Below are 26170 nucleotides of genomic sequence, written 5' to 3'. Positions count from 1 at the left end.
TTCTTCAACCTGGGAAGAATGATGCAGGAGCGTAGCAGAAGACACAATCCCATAAGGATCCATTTGAATTTGATTCATATTTTAGATTTTTATCATTTGGATCTTTTGTATTCAGATTAATTTGGTATTTGATTCATTTGTAATGGATATTGAATTTATATATTATATTCAAAATCCATAAGGTAGGATAAGTTTTATGTTTTTAGAGAGTTATCATGGTAGGTAATTTATTTGAATTAGAATTAAGAAAAATTTGATCTATTTATAGATTGGATTGGGGGATTTCTGTGGATGAGAGTAAAAAAGTGAAGTTGATTTATGATGTAGGTAGGCCCATAAGGATCCATTTGAATCTGCTTAATATATTGAACTTTAAGCATTTAGATATTTTGTATTCTAACTGTTTTTTTATTTGGTTCATTTGTAAGGAATATTGGATTTATATATTAGATCCAAAATCTATAAGGTAGGATAAGTTTTATATTTTTAGATGGTTATCAGGGTAAGTAGTTTACTTGAATTAAAATTAAAAAAAAATCTCATCTATTTATGGATTAAGGATCTTGAATAAGAGTCAAAAAAATGAAGTTGATTTGAGATATTGAATTTAGTTATTTCTTTTTTTTCCTCGCATTTTCTTATATTTTTTAGTTATTCTTTTATTTTCATAGTTGATTAGCGTACTTCCCTTTCAAATCTTGCAAGGCTTAGAAGAGATCCTCTTGTCCTCTGCACCAAAATTCTAACTCTGGTGCTATAAACAACTGTAAAAGTTTTTCAAAAATGACATTTTCAATCTTAAAAATCAACAATCATTTGCCAAAAGCATTGTTGTCGTATAGGAATCAGACTTGTATCATTTTTTCATAAAATGCCCATATCAGGCCATATTCTATCAGACTTGTATCGATTAATATCAATCTATTTAAAATTGACTTTTTTAATAAAAAAATTATAAAAAATAAAAAAAAGTTAAAAAATAAAAAATATCAAAAAGTTTAAAAAAAAAAAATATCAAAAAGTTTTAAAAATAAAAAAATGAAAAATCAATATGTCAAAAATATAAAAAATAAACAATTTATAGCATTTAAAGTAAATAATGGCATACGTTCACAACACGTCATAAAATCTAGAGTACATGACAATACCTTAAAATAAACAGTCGGGAGGCCTTTCTTCGACTAGAGTAGCTGGTCGAAAAAGGGCCAGTTTTTTTGCGGCTTAAAGAGAAAGAAGGAGGGACAACAAACAAAAAAGGGGAAGGGAAGAAGAAGATCGAAAGAAGGAGAGATAGAGAGGAAAAACGGCCAAAGAAGGGCCAGTCGGAGGCCCTTCTCCAGCAAAAGATCTGGTCCGAAAAAGGGCCAATTTTTTTCTCGTTTTCGGTTTTTTGGCTTGAAGCAAAGAGAGAGAGAGAGAGAGAGAGAGAGAGAGAGAGAGAGAGAGAGAGAGAGAGAGAGAGAGAGAGAGAGAGAGAGATTACCGACGATGGATGCCGCCAAAAAAATGGATGAGGGGCGAGGCGACCAACGAATGCAGCGTCTAGGGAGAGGGTAGGGTTCGAGCTTGATTGTGAAGAAGTCACAACTAAAAGGGTCAAGCCGCTCTTTTCCCGTTTCTGGCTTGAGAGAGAGAGAGAGAGAGAGAGAGAGAGAGAGAGAGAGAGAGAGAGAGAGAGCTGAACTATAACCATCAACATTACGAAACAAGTTCAACCAACATTGAACCTACCGGATAACCCACCAGGCCCAAGACATGCCAAGGAGCCCCAAAAAAAAAGGAAGAAAGAAGAAAAAGAGAAATGAAAAAAAGATAACAGAGAAAACACGAAACAACTACAGTTAGTCGGCGAGCATCACCCTGGATCATGAGTGGTACTTATAGGCAGATTGTGTTGTAGATCAGAGATGTTGCGTAGAATGGCGTACACGTCCGCCAAAATAAGGTTTACCATTTTGTTGAACACTACCGAAATATGCCGAAAAATAGCGTTGTTGCGAGTCATCCATACGGCCCACCATGACGAGAGAAGCCAGGTTCGCCAAATAATCCGCCAATAGTTGCAATGATGAACTTGCTTAGGACCCCATAACAAATCGCTAGCAAACGATTCCTCGCGCACGCTGACCCCCGACTTATTCCAAGTCACCTTGAAGATGTTTTGAAAGACAAAGCACTCCCAAAAAAGGTGAAACGCAGATTCTTTGGTTGCCTCGCACAACACACATTTACTCGGCAGATGGAATCCGATGGATTTGAGGAAGTTGTCAGTCTGCACCCGATCGTGTAAGATTAGCCAAGCCAGGAAACATGATCTCGGAGTCGGACCCTTGCCCCAAAGCAGGCTCGTCGGAAACTGGTCCACCCCCGATGGAAGGAGAGCGAGGTAGCCTTCTTTTGAGCAGAAAGATCCGTTCGAAGCAAAGATGCATCCAACGAACTGAGACTGCGAGTCAACATTACCATTATGTAACAGAACCGCAGACCAAGCTTGGATCCATGATCGACGAAGCTTTGACATTGTTCGCTGACACACACTTGTGGCCCCCACCAAGGATTTCACACCTCTGTATTTAGCAAGAAGCACGCTTGCACACGGGGACCCAGGTTAGTGTGCAAACTAGCTCTGCTTCACGATGAGAATCATACTCCTCAGCCTTGGATCCTTGATTCCCACCCCCCCCCCCCTATATAGGGGAAGTCGAAGTGTGTCCCATCCTATGAGGTGGCGTTTGTTGTTGGTACCTCGCCCAGACCACAGGAAGTTCGCCACTACCCGAGCTAGCTTCTTACTAACCCCCATAGGCATCAGGAACATAGACATAAAAAATTTTGGCATAGCAGAAAGAACGTGCTTGATGAGAGTCAGTCTACCCGCGATAGAAAGGTAGGAAGCTTGTCAGCCCAATATTTTGTTCTGAACCCTTTGAATAGTAGCGCTCCAGGCTGCCGTTGTTACATGACTGATTTGAAGCGGCAGACCCAGGTAAAAAAAGGAGTTTTCTGATACCAAGCACCCGAATATCCGTTGGCCCATGTCTAACATTGACGTAGGGGCATTGATCATGGATAAACAACACTTATCGTAGTTCATGGATAGCTTTGACATCGATAGGAAAAAAAGAAGGACAAGCTTGAATCTTAACATTTGTTGGATGAAAGCCCTTCCGAAGATAATTATGTCATCAGCGAAGGTCAGGATCTGACTACGACACTCCTGTATACCAAGAGACTCAATTCGACCATCCTCCACTGCTCTATTAACCAAAATTACAAGGCCTTCAGAGACGACGTTAAAGAGTAACGGAGACAGAGGACATCCTTGTCGAAGACCACAACCAAGTTTGAACTGATTTCCCTTGACCCCATTGATCCGAATCTGTGACTGAGCATTGGTTATCAGCTCATGCACCCAACTAGAGAAACGCCTACCGAAGCCCAGGTTCGCCAACATGTTGAAGAGGAACGGCCAATGAACCGAGTCGTAGGCTTTATGAAAGTCAAGTTTAAGAGTGAAGAAGGCCCCCCAATGATCTTGAGAGAGTGCAACACTTCTGTGGCCAAAATGAAGGAATGTTGAAGCCTTCTATTAGGAATGAAGGCAAACTGAGCCTCCGAAAAAATCCTAGGGGCGACTGACCGCATCCTATTAGCCAATACCTTGGCGATAATGCGATATAAGCTCCCTAACACTGATATAGGGCGAAACCGCGAGATATCCGATGCGGCTTCCTCCTTAGGAATAAGTGACACAATTGCTAGGTGAGAATGAACCGACAATCTGCCATTGCGATGAAACTCAGCGAAGACACTAAGAATGTCACTCTTAATGCATTACCAGAATATGCGAAAGAAATCCACTGAATACCCATCAAAACCTGAAGCTTTTCACTCAGACGAATCTTGCACCGCCGAGACGATTTCTTCTTCAGTGAATAATCCTTGAATTGAGTTGGAGAGCGCTCGATCCAAGGACAAAAATAAAGTCGTACCCATATTGCCACCTGCAGCTTGGTTGCAGGAATACAGGTTAGAGAAATAGTTGGTGACAACATTGATTACCTGATCGCCCGAAAAGGAGACACCATTGATATACATAGAATGAATCACATGTCTTCGATGCCTGTGCGACGCTAAAGAATGAAAGAACCTTGTATTCCCATCACCCGCTTTAAGCCAAGTCACCCTTGACCGCTGCTTCCAACGAATCTTATCCTTTAGACGCCAAGATTGCACTAGAAGAGTCAGCTCGACCGATCTAGCATTGAGGCTTTCAATATCTGATGCATTCATATAGGTCGTGTCCAGGAGAGACTGATTGATATAAGACAACTCACGCTCCCAATCCTCCATATTATGAAATTTGCTTATTTTTTTGGAGATAAACCAAGATTTGATATCGCAGAATAAGCGAAAAAGCTTAACCATGCATCTAGTAGCCACCCAGACCGCATAGCAAGGTCTATTCCAAGATTGTTGGACTAATGACTCGAAACCCGCCTCCTTAAGCCACCATTGCTCAAATCTAAAGGATCTGTCGCCAGTGAAGCCTTGTCCCATCGGATAACAATCTGACTATGGTCCGAGACAGACGGTGGAAGTAGGTAACATAAAATGTCATTAATAGAACTCAACAGATCTGACGAAACAAGCACCTTGTCTAGCAGACGAAAGCATGATCTAGATCGCCGATTGGTCCACGAGAAAGCTTCACCTACATGGGGAACGTGGTACAACCGGTTCATTTGAATAAAGTTTTGTACCCGTGAACTAAGCAAGAGCAAGAGAGAGAGAGAGAAAGAGAGAGAGAGAGAGAGAGAGAGAGAGAGAGAGAGAGAGAGAGAGAGAGAGAGAGGTTACCGAGGATGGATGCCTCCCGAAAATTGAATGATGGGAGAGGCGATCGGGCGAGTGCAGCAACGGAGGAGGGGTAGGGTTTTGACCGTTCAAGGCTTCGAATCGTGCTCGAATGCTCAATTCCGTGAAAAAAAATGTCGATTCAGGCAGGACAGATTCGCTGAATCGATCCTGCCGAATCATATCGGCTTGAATGGGCCTATTTTTTAAAGGGCCGATTCAGGGCTTGTAGCATATTGAAAATTGAAAACCTTCCAATAAGATACGCAATCAGCCTATTCGCGCCGATACTATACTAGCAACATTGGCCAAAAGAAAGAAAAAGCATTCATAAATAAACAAATCACAGAGAAAAGCACATCGGTATTTCTTTGTACATATGCTACTTTCCATAAAAAAGAACAAAGCAAAATCTAATTATTTTGGGAAGCAATGACTGTTTTCACGTCCATTCAACATTTTAGGAAAAAAACACTTAAAAACGTGATTTCTCGATCAATAAACTTATGATTTTCATACTTTTTTTTAGAGAAAACAGCTTTTGGTGTGAATGGTAATAAATCGCGACTTTTGGAGTCCGATTTATCGCAGAGTTGCCGTTGAGGCAATTTATGCACAAAATCGAGAGTTCTCCCTCGGCTTGGCCTTTAATCGCGACGCCTCGGTGATAAATATTGCCGAGGACAACAAAACTAGCATAGTAGCCAAACTCGTCCTCAGCAATTCCTCGGGAAGTGTTCTTATCGTCAAATCGTGATTAATCGACGAAAACAATCGGCCAACCTTGGCGTTTGAAATCCTTGATAAATCGAATAACAATCATGATTATTTGTAAGTAATTGGTCAACCATTATTAGGTCAATTTTTAAACTAATTATGATTAAGAGACTATATAATATATTGTGATTGATCAAATTATTATATTTTATATCAAAATTTTGTAATTCAAATTTTTTTTAGAACAAAGTTAAATTCTATCTTTAATAAACCCATCATGCAAAATTCACATGAATAAAAAGACAAATTTGATTTAAAGGACAATTTTGATATATTCTGTTTTATTAAATTTAATTTTTAATATGTTATCAAATCTCATTATATATATATATTAAAGGCTTTGTATTTGTCTAATTTTTCTTAATGAAATGTAAATTTGATTTTATGTAAACTGTTTTTTATTTATACCATGTTCTCTCTCTCTAATATATATATATATATATATATATATATATAGTTTTTTAAGTAACTTCGATTGTATATTAACTGTTTTTTATTTATGCTCTCTCTCTCTCTCTCTCTCTATATATATATATTCAAAAATTGTGTAAGCTCATAATCAGCTGTACATGTTAAGGTTCTATCTAAATTATAAAAAGCTTTCCAGATTATGTTCTAGATGGTTTTGCCTTCGTATGGGTCTGAGTTCAGCTACTATGGGAACACGAAATATTGCTAGTTGATTGGATGCCATCATATTGTTTGTGGCATTTATCATGATCAGAACTTATCTGGATGATAAAAATAAGCTGGTTATGCACTATTTTGAAATAATCAGGCATCCTCAACCTCTTCTCAACATGTTCAAATGGGGATCCCTACCAAACTCTTGGATGGTCTAGTGGATATCGTTAAGAGCATGATAACCATTCTTGATTTCTTGAAAGACAATCAAAACATGAGTAGTAAGTCTGTATGTTATGGATGGGAAAGCTCCATTCAGTCAGGTAATTCGAACCTTATATCTGCCAACATGATTTTTTGTTTTCACAACATATCCTATAGTTACTTTATTCACTGTTCAGCATCTATTTTCAGGTAGTGATGTTTGTACAGTAATTCATAAGAGAGTTAAGGAATCTAAGTATGGTTAGGAGAACTGGAGCAATGATGGTATGTGCTGTTACAATTGATTAGTTCACTTTTTGTTGATGGCAGTTTCATTAACACGGTGAATGAACTTTTCTACTGGTTAATGGTCATACAATTTGTGCAGTAGCCTTCTGTGTGTATTGTTTTCATGTAGGTACTGGAAAATACACTATCTAGACTTCACATAGAGACACACTCACAACTTGCTACTATATCTCGCTTCTTACATTTTTGGCACATTTTCACACCCAGTCAGAGGTGGAACTGATGAGTCTTCGAGCAACAAAAGTGGTTTACCATCAGCACAGAGGTGTATTGCACTTCAAATATTGCATAAAATTTTAGTTGCTTGAACTTTTTTAGTATTTAAAAATGGTGCTTTTATGATCAGTTGTACCGTGTAACTGTATACAACATCCGTTTGCTTATAATTACTGCTCTTCATTGATGTTAGTTTGTTGTTGCTTATATTCAGTGGAGAGGCAACTGATGATCTTACTAGTTTTCAGGACAATTCAGTGCATTTTGTTTTATGGTTCTTCATGCATTTCTTTTGCATTGAGTTGAGAGGGGCCTATCTTTAAATACGTAAGGTCTAAGTGATGCAGCCTTGAGGTTGGCCATTATGATGTTATTTATGAGGTTGTTCATTATCAGCTCCATTGTTAACAGAAGATATGATCTTTTGCTGTTTGAAAACAATTTGGAATATGTTGACACCCAATTTTTTTTGAGTTCCCAATCAACATAAATGTTGGCCCCGACACGAGTCACCACGATGAGTCTTCGAAAATGGGATGGTTTGTTCAATTGCCAAGGATTTGGGATGTGAACTTGAAGTATTCTTGTATACAATGAATGAAATACTTCATGAAGGATTCTTTTGCGTAAATTTGATTGAGTACTTCAGGCACAATTTCTTCAAATCATGAAAAAGAACCTTTTCATAAAACCCCACGAAGAGTCAAGTTTATTTTAAAATGTTTTTGGACCAAAACTCAGTTTTCACCGTATTTGGTTTTCAAAACAGTATCCTTCAAAATATTTTCATGAAAAACTAAAGTTTCAAGCTTTCCAACCAAAAAAGAGCAAAATAAGTTCAAGTTTTGGAAAAATACTAAAGAATCTAATATTTTGATATCCAAACATGTTTCACCACTGATTTTTATTGAATCTGCTGCTCCCTGGTACTCAAAATTAATGGCAAGATTATTGAGATCACTGGTAACGTGATGTGTAGATCCTGAATCAGGATACTAATTATCACCATCGGTACTTGGAGTTGAATAAGGTGTTTCATGGTAAGCTTGTGGCAAATTGGAATTGCCATGAATAAGATTTGTATACTAGTGACATGAGCGAGCTTAATTTCTTGACCTACCACCATGATTCGTATACCTTGGCTAAAACATCCCCTTATTACTTCTTCCTCCTTCACTATTATAGGGTTGGTTTTGAAAACTACCTTGGGGTTTGCTGGCAGGATTAGCTGATGGGCTAAAACTTCCATAGACTCGTCTGCAAGCAAGGTGAGCCTCCTGAGCTAGAAGGAGACCATGCAACTTACTCAATGTGGTAGAATCCAAACATGTCTCAATAAAGATCTTGAATGGGAGATACTCTTTGGGCAATCCTTTCGAGACTTGCATAATGATGCCATCTTCTGAAACTGAGCAACAGCTTTTGCTTGTTAGATGTATTCATCAATGGTTCTAGACCCCTTTTCAAATTTTGAAAATGAGACTTGAGCTGCATTACTCTATAGCGCTTTAAATTTTTTCAGACTTTATAAGACGAAGCCAATCCAAAGATTTAGCTATGGATTGGCTCGGTAAGGGAGGACAAAATCCAGCTTAACTGAACTAATTAAAAAATAACCACCGAGGTGGTATCCCATGTGGTAAGCGGGTCCCGTGCCAAGCCGAAGGCCCAGGATCGAATCCCTCTACCACATGGGACGGCTGTTGTTCTGGTAGGGGTCCGCCTAACCCCAGCTTGCCTTTCAAAAAAAAAACTAATTAAAAAATAATCCCAATGGCCTCTCTTCTGGAGCAACCAACAAGCTAATAGGTCTGATGTTTTAAATACATGACTGGTTGTTGGTGACCAATTTTTGCAGATGGAAAGCTGTCATATATTTAACTAATCTTTAGACAACTAATATTCTTTTCTCTCTCGCATTATGACTTATTTATGACATTAAGAAGTTCATGCAACTTGGATGGCAAGTTTCAAGCATTTATGGTTTGCAATTACACCCATGAGCATAATAAGGGTGTGTTTCATTATTTGAGCCAGAACTCCATCAAGTTGAGAATCCCAAGACATTAAGGATGTGTTTGGATACGATGGAATTTTTAGAGAAAGAGATGCCACAACTGGATTCTCACATTTGGATGCTTTTGAGAATTCGATTGGAGAATTCTCAGACTTTCTAAGTTGCCAACTTCCCAGGTAGGAATTTGAACTTAAGAATTTCGGTTCTCTTGAAAGTGGTAGGGTTCCCAAGGATCATCTCCCAGAGTGGCATACTCTCTCTCTCTCTCTCTCAAGCAAATATTATGAAGAAGCAAATGTACAGAGAGAGAGAGAGAGAGAGAGAGAGAGAGAGAGAGAGAGAGAGAGAGAGAGAGAGAGAGAGAGAGAGAGAGAGAGAGAAACACCTTGGTCTTGATCAGTAGAGATGTAGATAGGAGGGTAAGATAAGAGGGTGTCACTGAGAATGCCGATCTCGGCACTGGCATTGAGCTTGGACAGATGGATATCTGTGATCCTAACCACCAATTACTGTGAATGCAGGAGCATCTTTTCTTTTTGAAAGGCAAGCTGGGGTTAGGCAGACCCCTACCAGTTATACAACTATACCTTTGGGTTTTGAACCAGCAACGTCCCAACACAAGGTGACGTGCGCTAGCTGCTCCTACCAGATAAGCACAAGAAGTGGCGAATACTTGCGAAGTTGGCCCAGGCCCAGATGCCCATTTACACCCTTGCCTCTCTCTCTCTCTCTCCAAGGATTTTTTTCCCCTTTGGCTGTTTTTATAAACCTAAACACCAGAATTCTCAAGCTAGAGAATTCTTTGGAATGAGAATTCTTCCCATAAGGGTGTGTTTGCCTCATGCCCAAGAGGACTCCGCGCCAAGTCTCCTTCCACGGTAGACGAGGCCGAACCCCATCCCCCATCCCCAGGAAACGTTACTGCGGTAAGCGGGAGACTTTGTTTGCATGCACTTGTGGCTCCCATGGAAAAGGTATGGGATTTCGCACCATTTTGAGGAAAGCCTCCCTTTTCTGTGACAGGCAAATGACCCTAAGTACAGAAAAACACCCTAAGGGCACGTTTGAATCATCGCCCGTGCCTGTCCCTGTCTAGGGATGGCAGTGGACCGGGGGAAAGCGGGGCCCCGCCCCGCCTCGCCCCATTTGGACCGGGGATGAAGGGTATGAAACAGGGATGGAGGCGGGGACAAAGGTTAAAATCCATCCCCGTTCGGGGATGGACGTACACTTTTCCCCGCCCTGTCCCCGCCACGATCCCCGCCTCATCCCCGCCCCGACCCGTCCCCATCACTTTTCCCCGCAATATCCCCGCCCCGCATCATCCCTGTTTGAACCGGGGATGGAGGACATGAAACGGGGATGAAGGCGGGGGTGGATGTTAAAATCCATCCCCGCCGGGGATGGAGGTTCTAATCTTGAGGCGGGGCGGGGGTGGAGACCTTGTCCCCTGCCTCGCCCCGCCCCGGCCCGCCCCACTGCCATCCCTATCCCTGTCGGCAGGATGCACCAAGCACAGGCCCCACACGCATCCGCCCGCAGACGCATATTGGTGGATGGACACTCTCGGACAAACAAAAAACAAAAAAAATGTTTTGTTTGGGATGTATGGACAGGGCAGGACAGTGCATCCTGTCCTGTTTGCAGAAGTGTGGATGTCTCAGCACCACCTGTCCATGCACGTCCACGATTCAGGCGCACCCTAAAGTCCCAAACACAGATATCAATTCATTGCGCTGAAATCAAGGGCTGCAAAACTCCAAACCTTTCTGAGTTCAAATCTTGGAGTTCGGTCATTTATACATGCACTGCTGTGGAATAAACAACCGGGTTGAAATTTTGATTCAATTATGAAATGTGATTTGCTAGTTCATACAGAAGACATTTTTTCTTCACACACACACACAGTAGGATGGCAGTGGACCGGGGGAAAGCGGGACTCGCCTCGCTCCGTTTGGACCGGGGATGAAGGGTATGAAACGGGGATGGAGGTGGGGACAAAGGTTAAAATCGATCCCCGTTCGGGGATGGAGGCGGGGATGGACTTACACTTTTCCCCGCCCCGCCCTGTCCCCACCATGATCCCCGTCCCATCCCTAGTCCTTTTAAAGGATGGCAATAGACTACGGGGAAACAGGCCCCGCTTCATCCCTGTTTGAACCGGGGTGGAGGACATGAAACGGGGATGAAGGCGGGGGTGGAGGTTAAAATCCATCCCCATGTGGGGGTGGAGACCCTGTCCCCCACCCCGGTCCATTGCCATCCCTAAGAGAGAGAGAGAGAGAGAGAGAGAGAGAGAGAGAGAGAGAGAGAGAGAGTAAACATGAACATATTTCTCATTGACCAAAGTGCTTTTGTACAAGAACTCAAGAAACTCTTAGCACAAAAAAAAAGGATTGGATCAAGGGGAAAGCACACGACCTGCTTCCGCACGTGTGCACAACAGTGAGTGCCATAATACAGGCAGACGGTTTAGTTCTTGGTTTTGTTAGTCAAGCTTTGGGGGCCACAACTCCCCAAGTTGGTGTTCCGAATCCCTACCTACACCCACCCCACCAAGACACTGGAATTCTAGTGATGCAGCTAAAGCACAGACAACAATATCACAAGCATGCATAATGATAAAGGTGAGAATGAACTACTACAGCACATTGAGGTAACCATTTTTTTTCATCTCCATTAGCTCTCCTTCTAAGACCCATCAATTATGCACTGCATACTCATGATTCTGCTGTAACCTCTGAACTAATCAGAATCACTCTCCATGATCTCCAGGCCCTTGAGTCCCCTCCTCTTCTGCAATACCAAACACACGTTCAATGAGCAAACAGTCACAAAACAAACATTCTAAACACTATTTCAGCAATTCAAAAGCATTATCAAAAGCACAACCCCAGTTTAAAAGAAGAAAAAATCTACAAAACTACAAACTTTTCATGCAAAATAGTCAATCAAGTGTCCTTTGATACTAAGCATCCTATCAAATCCACTTAAGCTCAGCATAGGAAGTGCACATCGGGCAAGCCGAGCTTGGCTCAGATGAAGCTTGAGCTGAGCTCAAGCCCAGCTTGGCTTTACTTTAACTTTGATAGGTCGGGATTTGAACCCGTAGAATTTCACATGCATGGTCAAGGGACAGGGCACTCTCCTTGATTATGCAACCTATATGACACACACACACACACACACACACACACACACACACACACACACACGAGCGCGCGTGTGCACACAATAAGATTGCAAGAACTAATCAGGCTTACTGGGCTTGATCAAGCCCTTCTTGTTCACAACGCTAAGCCTGGGCTTGATGGCCAGGCTTGGCTCACTTGTTCTATCTGGCGAGCCTGGGCTGACCTGGTCCAATGTTCACCCCTAGCTCCACAAGGCTGAAAATCTTTAAGCTATGTTGGGACTAATTTAGTAGTGCAGAAGCGCCGCATTTGGTGAGATGAAGCGCAACACTAAAAGTGTGCAATTACGTTGCACCTGATCTTTTGTGCTTCTTAAAAGGCATTCTTAAGACAAATTCTTCGGCATTGTTTGGATGACCATAAAATGCTTGTTTGGTAGGAGCTGTTAGAGGATGTTACATTGTGTTGGGACGTTGTAAGTTCAAATCCCAATGGTATGATGCATAACTGGTGGGGGTCTGCCTAACTCCAGCTTGCCTATCTAAAACAAAATGGACATCAACAACACGAAATATGGCTATTTTTTATGGATCTCAAATTATGTCGTGTAGAGCCCACAATGAGATCTGAGGTAAAACAAACTCTGGATTTCGGACCCACCATGAGATCTTTAATGCTGTAGAACAATTTGAGATCCAAGCGTTCAAACAGGCACCATCCCATGAGTGAAAAATTGGTGCTCTTCCTATTCAATGGGATTCTAAGAGTGTTTAATTTTCATGGGCAATTGTTGAGCTGACATCACCCTTTCCTTTCTCATCATGAGTGAAACAAACATCAAATGAGGAAAAATGTCAAGATGGAACCAATGGCTCTCATTTTTATCACCACCTACTAATGGACAAGGGCTCGTCCAACACATGGCATGGCTACTGTTTCATTTGAGTGGCAGCTGTCTCTTCCTCCCCCCAAAACCCTTGTCTATCAAAAAAAATGAACACTAACTGTACCTTATATTTCTTGTGAGAGAGAGATTGTGTATGCAACCCAAAAGTTGAGTTTAATTGGACCCAAGGGGGTTTGGTGTAGTGGGATGGGGCCTAGACCGTTTGACGGGAAGTCTAGGTTCAAATTTCATGGGCATCACCCCATGCATAAGCTGAAGCTTGGCAACTCTTTAGGGTTGAGGGGTCAGCCCTTGGAGTTTTACACTAACATGAACAGACACCGTAAGTACGAAAGGCTGAGCCAGCACGGCTAGGTCTATGTGCCTAGAGCGGTTTCTCGGAGTAAAAACAAAAAAAAAAGTCAGGTTCCATCATTTTACAAGCTGTTGGTAGTAGAAGTCGGAGATATTCTGTTGTTTTAGTGAAAGGAAAAAAAAACTGCTTAGTTTTACAAGTGGCAAAAAACCTCTCATTAACCACTGTGGGCTCCACTTGTCTGGTAGGAACAGCTAGTGCACATCACCTTGTGTTGGGACGTTGCAGATTCAAAACCCAATGGTATAGTTGTATAACTGGGAGGGGTCTGCCTAACTCCAGCTGGTCTTTAAAAGAAAAAAAAAACTAATTACTTTTTTTTACGAGGTTAAATTCATCATTTTTGACATTTGAAAGGGGTTGGCTAAACTTTGAGATTTCCCAAAGACGTACATATACCGAATGAACGGGGAACTGTCAAAACCAAACCTAACTTACGCTCCCACTATTAATCAAAAGAACACATGATCCGAAGTTTAATCATTCGCTACCCATGTTTGGTTTCGATACAGCTTTGCTCTTCCATTTAATGGGGCCCGACGGGTTTCTTTTGTCCGGAACGGGGTTTTGTCTGTTTCCAACTCTCTTTTTTTTTTTTTTTTTAAGGAATTTTTCAAATATCCCCAAACTTATTGGTCTAATTCATTTGCACACCCAAAGTTTCAAAGTTTACAAATGCCCGCCAAAGTTTTTTTTTATTGTTTAATCAAATTCACTGACGTTGGATTGTTCTTGGGTTAACACTAGTTCACGTTTAAAAGTTACCATTTTACTCCTATAAATGGTGAAAATAGAATTATAACTTGACCATATTCTAAAAGTATGAACAAAGTAAGTTTGACCGTAACCCACAACAAAATGTTCTTAATGTAAAAGGTTTACTACTAACTACAATGATACTTGAACTCGACCTGGTGAACAAAAAACAAGATACTAACCACTACACCATATATGTTTCAATGGGGCAGGTTTGATTCCGACCTAAGTGGGACCAAATTTAAATTTGATTTAAGATGTTGGTATCGGCCCAACTCAAGTCTAATCACACCTACAATAAGAGAGACAGAGAGAGAGAGAGAGAGGTCACGACTCACCACTCGTGTGTTAAATGAAAAAAATAAAATAAAAGTTTCTTAAAAGCTAGACCTCCTCATATAGGGAGGCATGTGAGTAGTAGCACTGTCATTCTAATAAATTTAAAACAAAATTTATTAGAGGTAACAAAATTGAGGGTCATTTGATTAATCCAGGTAAAAACTTACTTTGGTAGGCATTTGCAAACTCCCGAAAGTTTGGTGTGCAAATGAACTAGACCTAAAAGTTTGAAGGATATTTGAAAATTTCCCTTTGTTGTTTCCAACTCTTGAACAAAATGCATATGCAAGAAATGGTTTTCCAAGGAAAACGGGGTACTGCATTTGATTAACAAGTGGGATGGGACACACTGATCCCAGCAGACGAGCCTACTAATCAAACGGGTCATTAGATATACCAAGATGGTGCCAATTATTTTGGCCAAGGAATGAAAGTTGGCGACTCCCAACATGGCCATTTTGGTCATTTAAGAAGCTGAGAACCTCCCTCCTTGGCTTTTAGAAATCGAGAGCCAACTACACTTGGACTCTGTTTTGGGAGCCATTGTTGGATGGGCGGATTTGGCAACATCCTCATAAGGACTTGTTGAAATCCACTGTTTTTTAATGTGGCCACCCCTCCCAACGCTGTTCTCAACTCCATTTACCCTCCCAAAGGGGTGTTCCCAATCAATGGAGATGATGGGGATTTAATGAATCGCCTATCCCCCGCACTCAACTACGGCTCCCACACACAGCCTTGACCAAGCAGTTCTCTCAATTGCCTCACCATAGTCTAGCAGTAAAAAAAAATTTAGTTGAAATGATATAATATACCAAGAGAAAAAAAAACTCAAAGGAGAGGGAGAGGTACCTTCTTCACACACTTCTTCTCCCTGACTTCGTATCGACCTCTGGATAAGTCGCACAGCCACATTCCAGGAAAGCAATACTGCCAAGCAAAACAATGAACGAGGCACACATCAAAGACGAAGCCACAACTACCAACACAACCTCACCAGTCACTACCAAGATTCAGCACCGGGATTAAAGAAGCAAAGGGACTAAGCAACCTTGTCCTGCTCTCTGCACACGCTTCCATCACATTAAATCCCCACAACCATCATACTCCTCTCTTGTGTTGTCAACGGCAAGAGTGGAGAGAAGGAGGCATAAATGTGATTTACCAACATGAAATGAAATGAAATGAAATGAAATGGGAGGGGAGGTAGGGGCCAAGCATGATGCTACAGTGGCCCTCCATGACAGCAAGAGAACCCCAAAAGATATAATAATGTTAACTGTGGCTTTCCTGTGCTAAAGAAGCATTTTGGTGCAACTTTGCTTAAAGCCAACCAAGAGATGACCCACACAGGGCAACCACCAAACAGACGCCTCATGAAAAGCAATATCCATGATTCCCTTGGTAAAACCCCAATGAGAAGCGTCAACAAACACACATCCTGTGAATAAGACAGAAAACACTACTACTGATGGATTCACCAGAATCATGTTGCTTCTTAGTTGACAAGGGTAGCACAGGGTATATAGAAGAAACCAGGGCCTGCCCTGTTAGGGTCTTCATTACAGGGACAGGTTACCAAAGACCATAAAGGAAAAAGTGGGTCATTTACAAACCATGTGGAATAATTTTCCCAAAGCCAGGGGCAACCTTCTGACCAAAACATGCCCCAGAAAATCACGAGTCCAATCCAATATGATATTTTCCATACTGGTATGCTTTTTGCTTTAGCATTTGTGCAATCTATTCTCAACGCAAGAAACAGAGACTAAGTATAGGAAAGAAGAAGCAAAAGAAAAGGCTGTAGCCAGAGATACCTGGAGGCTCTTGTCCACTATCTTGGCCCTCCTCTTTGGTCTCTGGGGGAGCTTGGTGCCCTTCATGGCAAGGAAATCGTCTTCCTTCTCCTTCCTCGACAATGAAATGTAGATCTTCGGCCACTCAAACAGGTCCATGTTCAACTTCTCCGGCGGCGGCGGTGGCGCAGCGGCGGCACTAGGCTCTGCCGCAGGCACCAGACCACTGGAGTCCGGCTGGTGTGTATTGTTGGTCGGGGCAGGCAACGGTGGGCAAGCTGCAGGATGCTTCTCTGCCTTGTCAGGTGATGCCGACGTGTGCTTATCCGTTGGTCTGGAGATCAGACGGCTGCTGTTGCTTGATGGGGAGCCATTTAGCAGAATGGGCAGCTCATCCAGGTTCCTGCTCATGGTCAAAGCCAGAGAAAGAGATGGGTGGGAGGTGAGAAGGGAGATGGAGGCAGACAGGAAAAACAGACGTTTAAAGTAGAACACAGCAACAGCCCCACGAGGGCCACACCAGAGAGAGAGAGAGAGAGAGAGAGAGAGAGAGAGACTTGCTAAAGCCAAATTACTAAAGAAAAAAAAAATCAGAAGAGAGTGAAAACTACAACCGTGCAAAAGAAGATTCGAGAGAGAGGTATTCTGCAAAGCAAAACTACAATCAAGCCACCCATTTACTTCTCAAAAGTCAGATACCCAAAATTAGCAAAGCAGATGCAACGAAGGCAACCGAGCCAGAGTCCATACTTTTTTCGGATGACCAAACTACCCCTACACTTACAGTACGGCCTTTCCACATACTGAAGGGGTCAATCAGAAATTTCATAAAAGATGATCAGAGGCAGCTCCATGTTGAAAATCTGGGAAAGGAGTGACCTATACAATCCAAGGAGGGTTGGCCATCGGAACCCCTTCCCTGACCTTAATCCAGGACTGTTCTTGAGGATTCAAAAGAACTTCACCCGTATATTATCTACTCTTGTTTGGTTTTCAAAACACCAAACACCAACAGAAACTCAGGCCCTCCCAGACGTTCCAAATGTCCCCCAAGTGCACTCCACTGAAACAGGGCTACCATAATCAATTTTGATCCCAGACCAATTTCAAATATTCACATCCCATAGTCCTAGAGCTTAAGCCATAGCCTATTTCAAACCATACTTTCTGATAAACCCAATTCCCTAATCCAAAACTTGGATACTTGTTACCAACCACCATCAGACTTGTACCGTAGTTCCAGTGGAAGAAAAGGATGATGTTGGGGGTGTTTTCAGTGTCACTTGTCAAGAAAAGTGGGATAAGTCGGGATATTGCGTCGATTCCTTCTAGAGAGGGGTTTGAGGACATGGAGCTCATTCCGTGACCCTGTCAAGCGTTGACATAGCACCTGGAAAAAAAAATCACGGCCAAAACCCTAATGGGTGTTTTGATGCACCCACTCATCCACAAAACTCGGATAAGTGGGGCAATTGGATTGTGGAGAGTAACAGAATATCCTACTTTATCCCGGTTTGCTGGACAGGTGGGCTTATCTAGGAAATCAAATAACAACAGAGGGAGTCCATACTCCATATTGGTGATTCCAATATTAACAGGGCATGATGCACCCACTTATCTACGATTCTACATAACACGGATGAGACGAATGGATCCAGGACAGTAATAGAATATCCCAATTTATCCCGGTATCTGGATAAGCGGGCATTGTCTAGGAAAAGAGCAGAGGGAGTGCGAGGATATATTGGTCATTCCTATATTAACAGCGCATAGTAGTCAATTCGCTCGGAAGAAAGCAAAAGAGCAATGATCATACCAACCAACCCGGGGATTTTGGACGGTCCAACTTATCGAGAAAAAACCGGGATAAGTTGGGATATTGAATATTGGTCATTGTATTATTGACAAGGCCATAGTGGTCACTTTAGAATAAGAATCAAGGGCGGCACCCCAGCCTAGCAAACCCTAAAACAACCAAGAAAGATGAGGTAAGAGGCCTCTGACCTGCTCAGCGCCTCCCGGACGGGAGTGCACGGCCGGATATTGCCCCCACGCGTGTATCCGGCGGCCATCATCGCCTGGTGACTCTGATGTGGTGCGGCGCCGGGCTTGTCGGAGCCGGCGACCACCGCCCTCCGAGGGATCTTGATCACCTGCCTCGCCTGGGACAAGCCACCCTCGGACCTCGACCCTCTGGACCTCTTCTTCTGCCCCCACTGCAGCAGCACGTCCCCTCCTCCTGGTGCGGCCACCGCCGAGTTCTCGCAGATGCCGTGATTCTTGCTAGAACTATTTTTGTTGTTAGTGATGGTGGTGGTGATGGTGGATTCTGGGTGCTGACACAGAGAAAGGAGGCAATTTTACACCCATCTTGAAATCACAAGAGATCTTTCCACACCATTTCCCCAAAAGCCAGAAGTTTATCATAACAAAGGCCCCCCAAAACCCAAAATTACATGGAGAATATAGGCTCATGGATTTTACTCTTACCGTGTAATTTGGGTCTATAGCCGGTGATTGGAATTTGGATGTACCCACTTATCCAGAAAGCTGAGATAAGTTAGGATATTGTTTATCTGTCACTGAATGGCACCCACTTATTCAGAAAAAGTGGGACAAGTTGGGATTTTGTGTTCTGATCCGTGTTAATTTTTTTTGCATGAAAACTTATCCCAGTTTTTTTATGGAGAAGAGGGTGCATCAGAAACACCCCATGAAGAGGAAGAGATGAAGAAAAGGAGGGAAGCAGAAGGGAGAGAGTGTGGCTGATTTTATACCTGAAGGCCATTCTTGTCCGCTAACTTGGGCCTCTTCTTGGGGCCCTGAGGGATCTTGGTGCTCTTGATGGCGAGGAGCTCGTCTTCCTTCTCCTTCCTCGACAAGGAGAAGTAGATCCTCGGCCACTCGAAGAGATCCATGTTCAACTTCTCCGGCACCGCAGCGTCCAGCCCCAGCTCGGCTGCTGGCGTCGGACCGCCGGAGTCGAGCGGCTTGTTGGTGTTGGCGTTGTTGTTGATGCTGTTGTTCGTCCGGGAGGAGGATGGTGGCGGAGGAGGCTTCTCTGCCTTCTCCGGCGACACTGAAGAAGAGCGCTTTTCAGTCGATCGGGAGATCGGACGGCTGTTGTGGTTGGAGGGTGAGCCATTCAACAGGCCAGGCAGCTCGTCCGCAGCCCTGTTCATGATCAGAACGGGGAGAGAGAGAGAGAGAGAGAGAGAGAGAGAGAGAGAGAGAGAGAGAGAGAGAGTTAATGGAAGAATCAAGAAAGAAGGGGTGAGGGGAGCAGAGAAAAACCAATGACTTGTCGAAGAAACGAGAGAGAGAGAGAGAGAGAGAGAGAGAGAGAGAGAGAGAGAGAGTTGTGTAAAGATCAAAAGAGACTAACTAACAGAGAGAGAGAGTAGTTATGGTAAGGTGAATAGAAAGAAAGAAGCGGGGAAGCAGCCATCAACTAACGAGATGCGGAAGAATCAACAGAGAGAGAGAGAGGTGAGACTACCTATAAGGAGGGGTTGAGCCTTGAGTCCCTCCCCCACACCAGGTTTTTTTTTTTTTTAATAAAAGGAAGAAATCATGAGGCAAAAACGTCTTTCCTTTATGCCTTACGGCCTTCTCTTGTAGTTCTAGCCGCTGCTGTTATTTTTAATAATGGTTATTTCAAGTCTACCCTTTCCCAGATGGGAATTTCATTTTCAGATGCTCAACTGGTTTAGGAGCCAGAAAATGACAGGAAAAAACAAGTAGGAAAGAAAATTGGCAATTTTTTCAATCTTTCATAAATTTTGAAAAGAAAGTTTTTTTAAATGTATGCTTTTTTATAGGAAAATTCTTCCACCTAAGAAGGGTGAAATAATTTTTTCTATCAAAAATTTTGTAGGAAAGATATATGTTTGGAAGTGAGAAAGTTGTAAGAAAAGTGATAGGAGGTAGGAAAATTGTACTGTTTATTTTTAATTGGCCCTCGGAAACGAGACTTTCGCTTTGAGAGAGTTTTCTAAAAAAGTTATATTTTTTTGATAAAAAACATTCCTCTAGGAGAAGTGAAAGAATGTCTTCTATTGAGAAAAAATTGTAATTCACTCCCCCACCACATTTCATCACCATCACCCACATCCCAAAAAACCGCCGTTCTCACTGATTTTTCACCATCCATCACCACCACTATCATCCACCATCACCTACCTCTCAAAAAATCTCACCAAAGAAGCAACACCACCACCACCTCTTACCATGATTTTTTACCACCACCACCTCTTAAAAAACTGCCTTTCCCATTATGATTTCCCACTATTCATCACCACTATCCATTTCACCGTCACCTACTATTCATAAAACCATGCCGAAGAAGCTCCTCCATTCCACCAATACCTCTTACGATGATTTTCTACCACCATCACCACCACCACCACTCCATATGATGATTTTTCACATCCACCATTACCACCCATCTCTTAGAAAACCCTAAAGCTCCACCACCCCTTCTCATTTTTTCTAAGATTTTTCATTTTGTTTTTCTCATGCTATCTAAACAAGTGAAAATTTTTCATTTAAAAAATTTATCATATCAAAATTTCTTATAGGTAAAGATTTCTTTTTCTATGAGAGTTTTTCTTGCTTTCTAGTCATTCACCAATAAAACATCTCATCTCATGGGTTGCCACAAAAAGACCATCTTCAACTTCATGTTACCAAGTCTCTCTCTCTTATGCTTGAACCACCTCTCTCTCTCTAAGAGGAGGCTGATAATAAAAAAGAATTCCTATGAGAAATTTTCAAGCCTCCAAACATGCCTTTAAGTGGAAGCAATCAATTGCTGAAGGGAATTTTTGTCTCAATATCTCTACAATCTTTGGCTGGGAACCTATATATAGTTGCGTTTGGTACAAGTGAAAAGAAATTCTAAAAGAAAGAAATTCATATTTGGCATAACTCAATGCCCATTTCTTTGATTTTTTTTTATATGCATGCTGAGGTTAGGCAGACTCTACCAGAACCATACCATTGGGATTTGAACCTGCAACGTAAAACGGCCACCTTTTTTAGGTGGCTGTCAAATTCCAGCAACAGCAACCATCTGGAGAAAACAAATTCTGTGGTACCCACCTGCTGCATCGACCAAACAACGGATTCAGTGGAAATGAATTCCAAGGAACTAGATTCACACACAAGCTCAAGTTTTTCTGCACTTGACAAGAAAGACAAAGGCCAACAAATTAGGGTTTGGCTCCAAAACCAAGTTACCTCTCGGTTCCAATTATCTGAACGGGTTAGATCCAGTTTTAGATTCTAAATCCAAATATGATAAAAATGGATCCAATTGAGGTCCATCCGTACGGATGGGGCTCCTCAAAGGTCCACCCTATCAAGCAAATATGTCATGGGTAGGCACAAACCCAGGGGCAAGTCCCAAGCAACAATCTTGACAAAGGGGACTTTACAGGGCTCAGATCCTGGCAGGACGGGTCAGTGACCCGCCCCAATCAACCTGAAGCCCGAGGACATTTTAGTCATTCTACATCAAGCCTTTTTTTTTTTTAACGTTTACCGGGTGATCCCCAACCAAATGACCAGAACACCCTCGGAGAGAATCTCTCCGTCTACCGATCGAGTCAAACACTAAATCCGTCCTTTTCTGCATTTTAGGTACGGAACACTTGACCATGACGCCCTTTCCCACCTGTGTTCAAGCAAAGGGTGTGGGACGAATACCGTTGAAGGAATGCCCCCTACCACCTCGAAAAGCGGTATTCCGGCAACCAGATGGTTGTATTTCGGTGAGAACAAATGATTGGATGGGGGTAGAGGTCGGGTTTACCCGAACAGGACCCGTACCAAACCCTATAGGGGTCCCGGTATGGTGATAAATATGAGGACCGGAGATTATGGATCCTGATATTGTTTGTGAAATTTTATACCATACCTAGGCCCAACCCGAGTTTTGATTAAGACCCATAATTTTCAACATAAAAATGCTAAAAAATAGTATTTTATCGGGTATGGCCTGGGTCTGGTTCATGTAGTTTTTTATTGGGTCCTGGTATAGTTTCTTTTATGATAGGTCTGATTAAACCCGAATCTGGACTCGATACCATACCCGAAAATTGGGGTCAGGTCTGGTTCCGGTTAACACCCTTCGATGGGGGAGTGAGCACGGAGAATATTCTTTAACGTCACTTTATCAGGATGGTGAAAATGCCCTGGCAGAATACTCGAAAATACAAAGTGCTTTTCTTTGTTCGATTTGGACTGGATCTAGGTATGATCCGATCGGATCGGATCCACATGTACCAGATTCAGATTGACAAGGCTCGGATGCAGTTATGGTATGTGTCCTTGCCGTACTGCGTCCATTCGAAACGGGTAAAACCTATTCATTTTTCACGTGAACAAGGTAAAACAGCTAAGGTTTTAAACCCGATTAACTACCCTGATTGGATCAGATCACACATGTCTCCCCAATTCCGACATGGATCCAACTAGACCCTACAAATTTTGTTCTGAATCTGACCTATATTCGAATATATAAAGCTTGGTTTTTACAATATGGACCTGTTTTGGTTTTGCCCTGGGTCAAAACTCTAACCAATGTGCATCCATACTTCTGTAAAAAAAGACCATGTCTGAACCATTTTCATTACAGGTATCAACGGGTCAGACTCGTACCAAACTCAGGGTTTGGTAATAAAAAAGAAGGTCCGATTAGAAATCTGGTCTGACCCAAAGGGTCCAATTAGTATATGGAGTGGGGCCAACCCAAGTTCTGATTAAAGCCTGTGATTTTTCAATAAAAAACAAACAAACTATTTTACCAGGTGTGGACTGAGTCTCGTTCCTTATAGGACCCAGGTATATTTTTTTATGGCAGACCTGATTGAACCCAGATCCAGACCCGATACTTGCACCTCAAAGTTGGATCTGGGTTCATACTTGGGTTCAAATCAGAACTGACACATTGACACGCCTAATTTGTATTCTAAACTGGCAGTATGGGTCACGGGGTTGCGTTGGTGGTTCTCGGACAAGTAAAAAAGGGTCAGGGTTCATATTGACAAAGCTCTAATATAGAAAAAGAATTATAGCCAAATTCTTGTAAAACTTTAATTTTTTTTATTTTCTTACATCTTTTTGTTTTAAAAAATGATTGTACGATAAATATGACGTGTTTTCTTAAAATACCCTAAAATTTCCAAAATTTGCCCACTGCCCAAAACTGCAAATAGAAAACTTTTTAGAACCTTTTTACCCTTTGCAGAAGCTAACCTCACAAAGTTCATGCGATATATTGTTTCGCTAAAGCAAAACCTCATTTAAATCTTATATTTGCATATATTTTTTGTGGTCTTCTATATTAATCATAAAATCATAAATACCTTACTAAAATCACATATTTTACACCAAAGTTATGAAAAATGGTGCAAACCTCTTTTCTCCTTTTTTTTAATTGCCACTTAAATGTATGTTCACACTCATTTTTTGTGGCCTTTATGAAGTACACAAAAATAAGTTTTTAAAGCCACCTTATGATTAGGATCATAACTTCGTAAATACTATAGTAAAATTACATATTTTATACAAAAGTTATTGGATACCGTACGAACTTCATTTCTATAACCTTCACTTAAATGTATATATACATCTTGTTTTTTGAGGTCCTCACGAAGCACACAAATATAACTTATGTGAACCTTCTTTAATCATAACTTCACAAATAATAGAGTAAAATTACATATTTTATAAGAATACCACATATCTAATTATGCGGGGAGGTGCAAATATGTTACTAACTACGTAAATACCACAATAAGACTACATATCTAAATGTAAGATGTTTTTTGATGTTTGTAATTTTTCTATTAGAATAAATATGACTCTCTGAGGTTATAAAAAGCAATTGTCCGCACCCCAGGGTTATTTTCGCATATTCTAAGGTTTTTTTATAGTCCCTAACTTTCTTTATCCTATGCAAAAAATCTGACAACTTTTTTGACCATTTTTTTCTTAGCTATTCATCTGCGACACTTCATCGTTGAGTTTTTCATATTCATCGATAGTGAGTTTTTCGGTAAGCACATTCTTAACGACGAGTTTTTTTTGGAAAGCATATTTTTAACGATGAGTTTTTTTGGTAAGAACAATATTTTTGATGATTTTTTTGGCAACACTTTTCCTCAATATTTATAAAATACAGAGAACACTAAGCTTACATATTTCAACATTTTTCTATATTGTTACATATTCTCTCTTGTACCTCTCTTTATCTTTCATACAAAAAATATGCCAAAAACCAATACATTGAAATTTGTAAAAAATTATAGTAATATTAGTTTACCTTCCTAAATGTTGGGTTTTATTGGCACAACTGAATAGTGGTTCAATTGTTTGGTTTAATGGCTCGAGGCTCTTGCTTTTATAGTGAGACAATGAGTTAACCACACATTGGTGATGGCTATGAGCACTTTCATCTTCTAATGTTTAGAGGCATTGCGAATTTTTTTCTTATTTAATACAATTAAATATTATTTGATGCTTTTTAAGCATGTTTTTTAGTTAGCTTTCCTAGAATGCTTAATTTTCTTGAAGTTATTTTGTATGCAGTGGTGGTGTTGCTGATATAGTAATGGCAGTTACAACTAACAATTTATTCTCATTGATGAATAAATTTGGTGCTTATTAGTATTGTGTATACTTTAATATCAAATATAGTGATTTTATATCTGTTGCAAGATATCAATTTGAACCTTCTAAAGGCCTATTTATTACATGAAAGGTTTTGTAAGTTACTTAGCTTCTATTACATGTAGAGTTTGACATAATATAGCGATTGAGAAGTTTGTGTTTGACGAGCCCACACCCATATCGTTCGGTAGTATTAGAGCACATCAAGAATTGCTAAAGAAGAAAAACTATATATTTGATTATTCTATATACTATGATGTATGTAATAAGCTTGACACATAGATAGAGAGGGAGCCTTCGACGTATCCAAAATGCTAGTTGTCTGACATTTACCATAAAAATACAGGCTCAATTATCAGTCACCCACAAAGAAAAAGCAAAAAACACTTGAAATATTAGTTAATTTGTAGTTAATAACTCTTGCTTTGCACAAAATTGGAGTAGAATGTGCAAAAAAAGGATGAAGAGTTTGTTGTCACAATCATATCTCTCATCCTCAGGAGAAACTAAAGAGGTGGAGGTAGAGGGATACTCAACAAACAAGAAGTTTAACACATGTACTTTGAGGTTGTTGCGAGATAGATGAAGTTGAAGATATGGCTACGAAGAATATGGATGATAGAGAGGTAGAGGAGGCACCTCAGTACGGGGAGGATGTGGAGAAGAAAGTGCAAGCTTTGAGAAAGTGACCGAAGCAGGAAAAAATGTCTAGTGCTTCTAGATATGAATAATTGATATTTTGTATATACATTTTTCTAAAATGTTAGCAATTATTTTTTATTCAATTATTTATTAAATTATCATATATATATATATATATATATATATATATATATATATATATATATATATATATATATATATATATTATAGGAACCTCAAGGTGAGGAGAGTGATCCAACATACCACATGCACCAATTTTACTAGTTCCAAGCACACTTGTTGTTCATATCTCTATTGGAGGATGCAAATGATAGGCTTGATTGTATGTATTTTTGAAAATTCTTAAAGATCACACCATGAAACATCATACACCTCCTTTTAGAGGCCATTATGCAGTTTTAAAATATGGCAACCAATATTTTTTAGTTTGGAGATATTGAGATGACCATAACGTTGGAGGACATAGCACGAATCACTGGATTTTAGTGTCACGGGAAACCGATGAGTGGACATCGGTAGAGAGATTTCAAGCACATGTGT

At 41.0% G+C, this 26170-nt stretch overlaps 1 protein-coding gene across 1 annotated transcript; it reads right to left on the bottom strand.

The window, feature by feature from the left end:
• Nucleotides 1-11487: 11487 nt before the first annotated feature.
• On the bottom strand, nucleotides 11488-19741 carry LOC149814646 (uncharacterized). The gene is made up of 5 exons (XM_089989733.1): nucleotides 19069-19741; nucleotides 18296-18627; nucleotides 16313-16694; nucleotides 15348-15425; nucleotides 11488-11800 (listed from the first exon to the last, which is right to left on the bottom strand). The coding sequence occupies exons 1-5, from the start codon at nucleotides 19471-19473 to the stop codon at nucleotides 11750-11752; spliced, it is 1248 nt and encodes a 415-aa protein (XP_089845859.1). The 5' UTR covers nucleotides 19474-19741; the 3' UTR covers nucleotides 11488-11749.
• Between the last annotated feature and the right edge of the window lie 6429 nt (nucleotides 19742-26170).

The sequence above is a fragment of the Nuphar pumila genome, chromosome 15, assembly GCF_984573655.1.
Source record: "Nuphar pumila chromosome 15, dmNupPumi1.hap1.1, whole genome shotgun sequence".
Lineage (NCBI taxonomy): Eukaryota > Viridiplantae > Streptophyta > Magnoliopsida > Nymphaeales > Nymphaeaceae > Nuphar > Nuphar pumila.
Note: the sequence above shows the minus strand (reverse complement) of the source record. Positions and strands in the feature narration are given on the sequence as shown.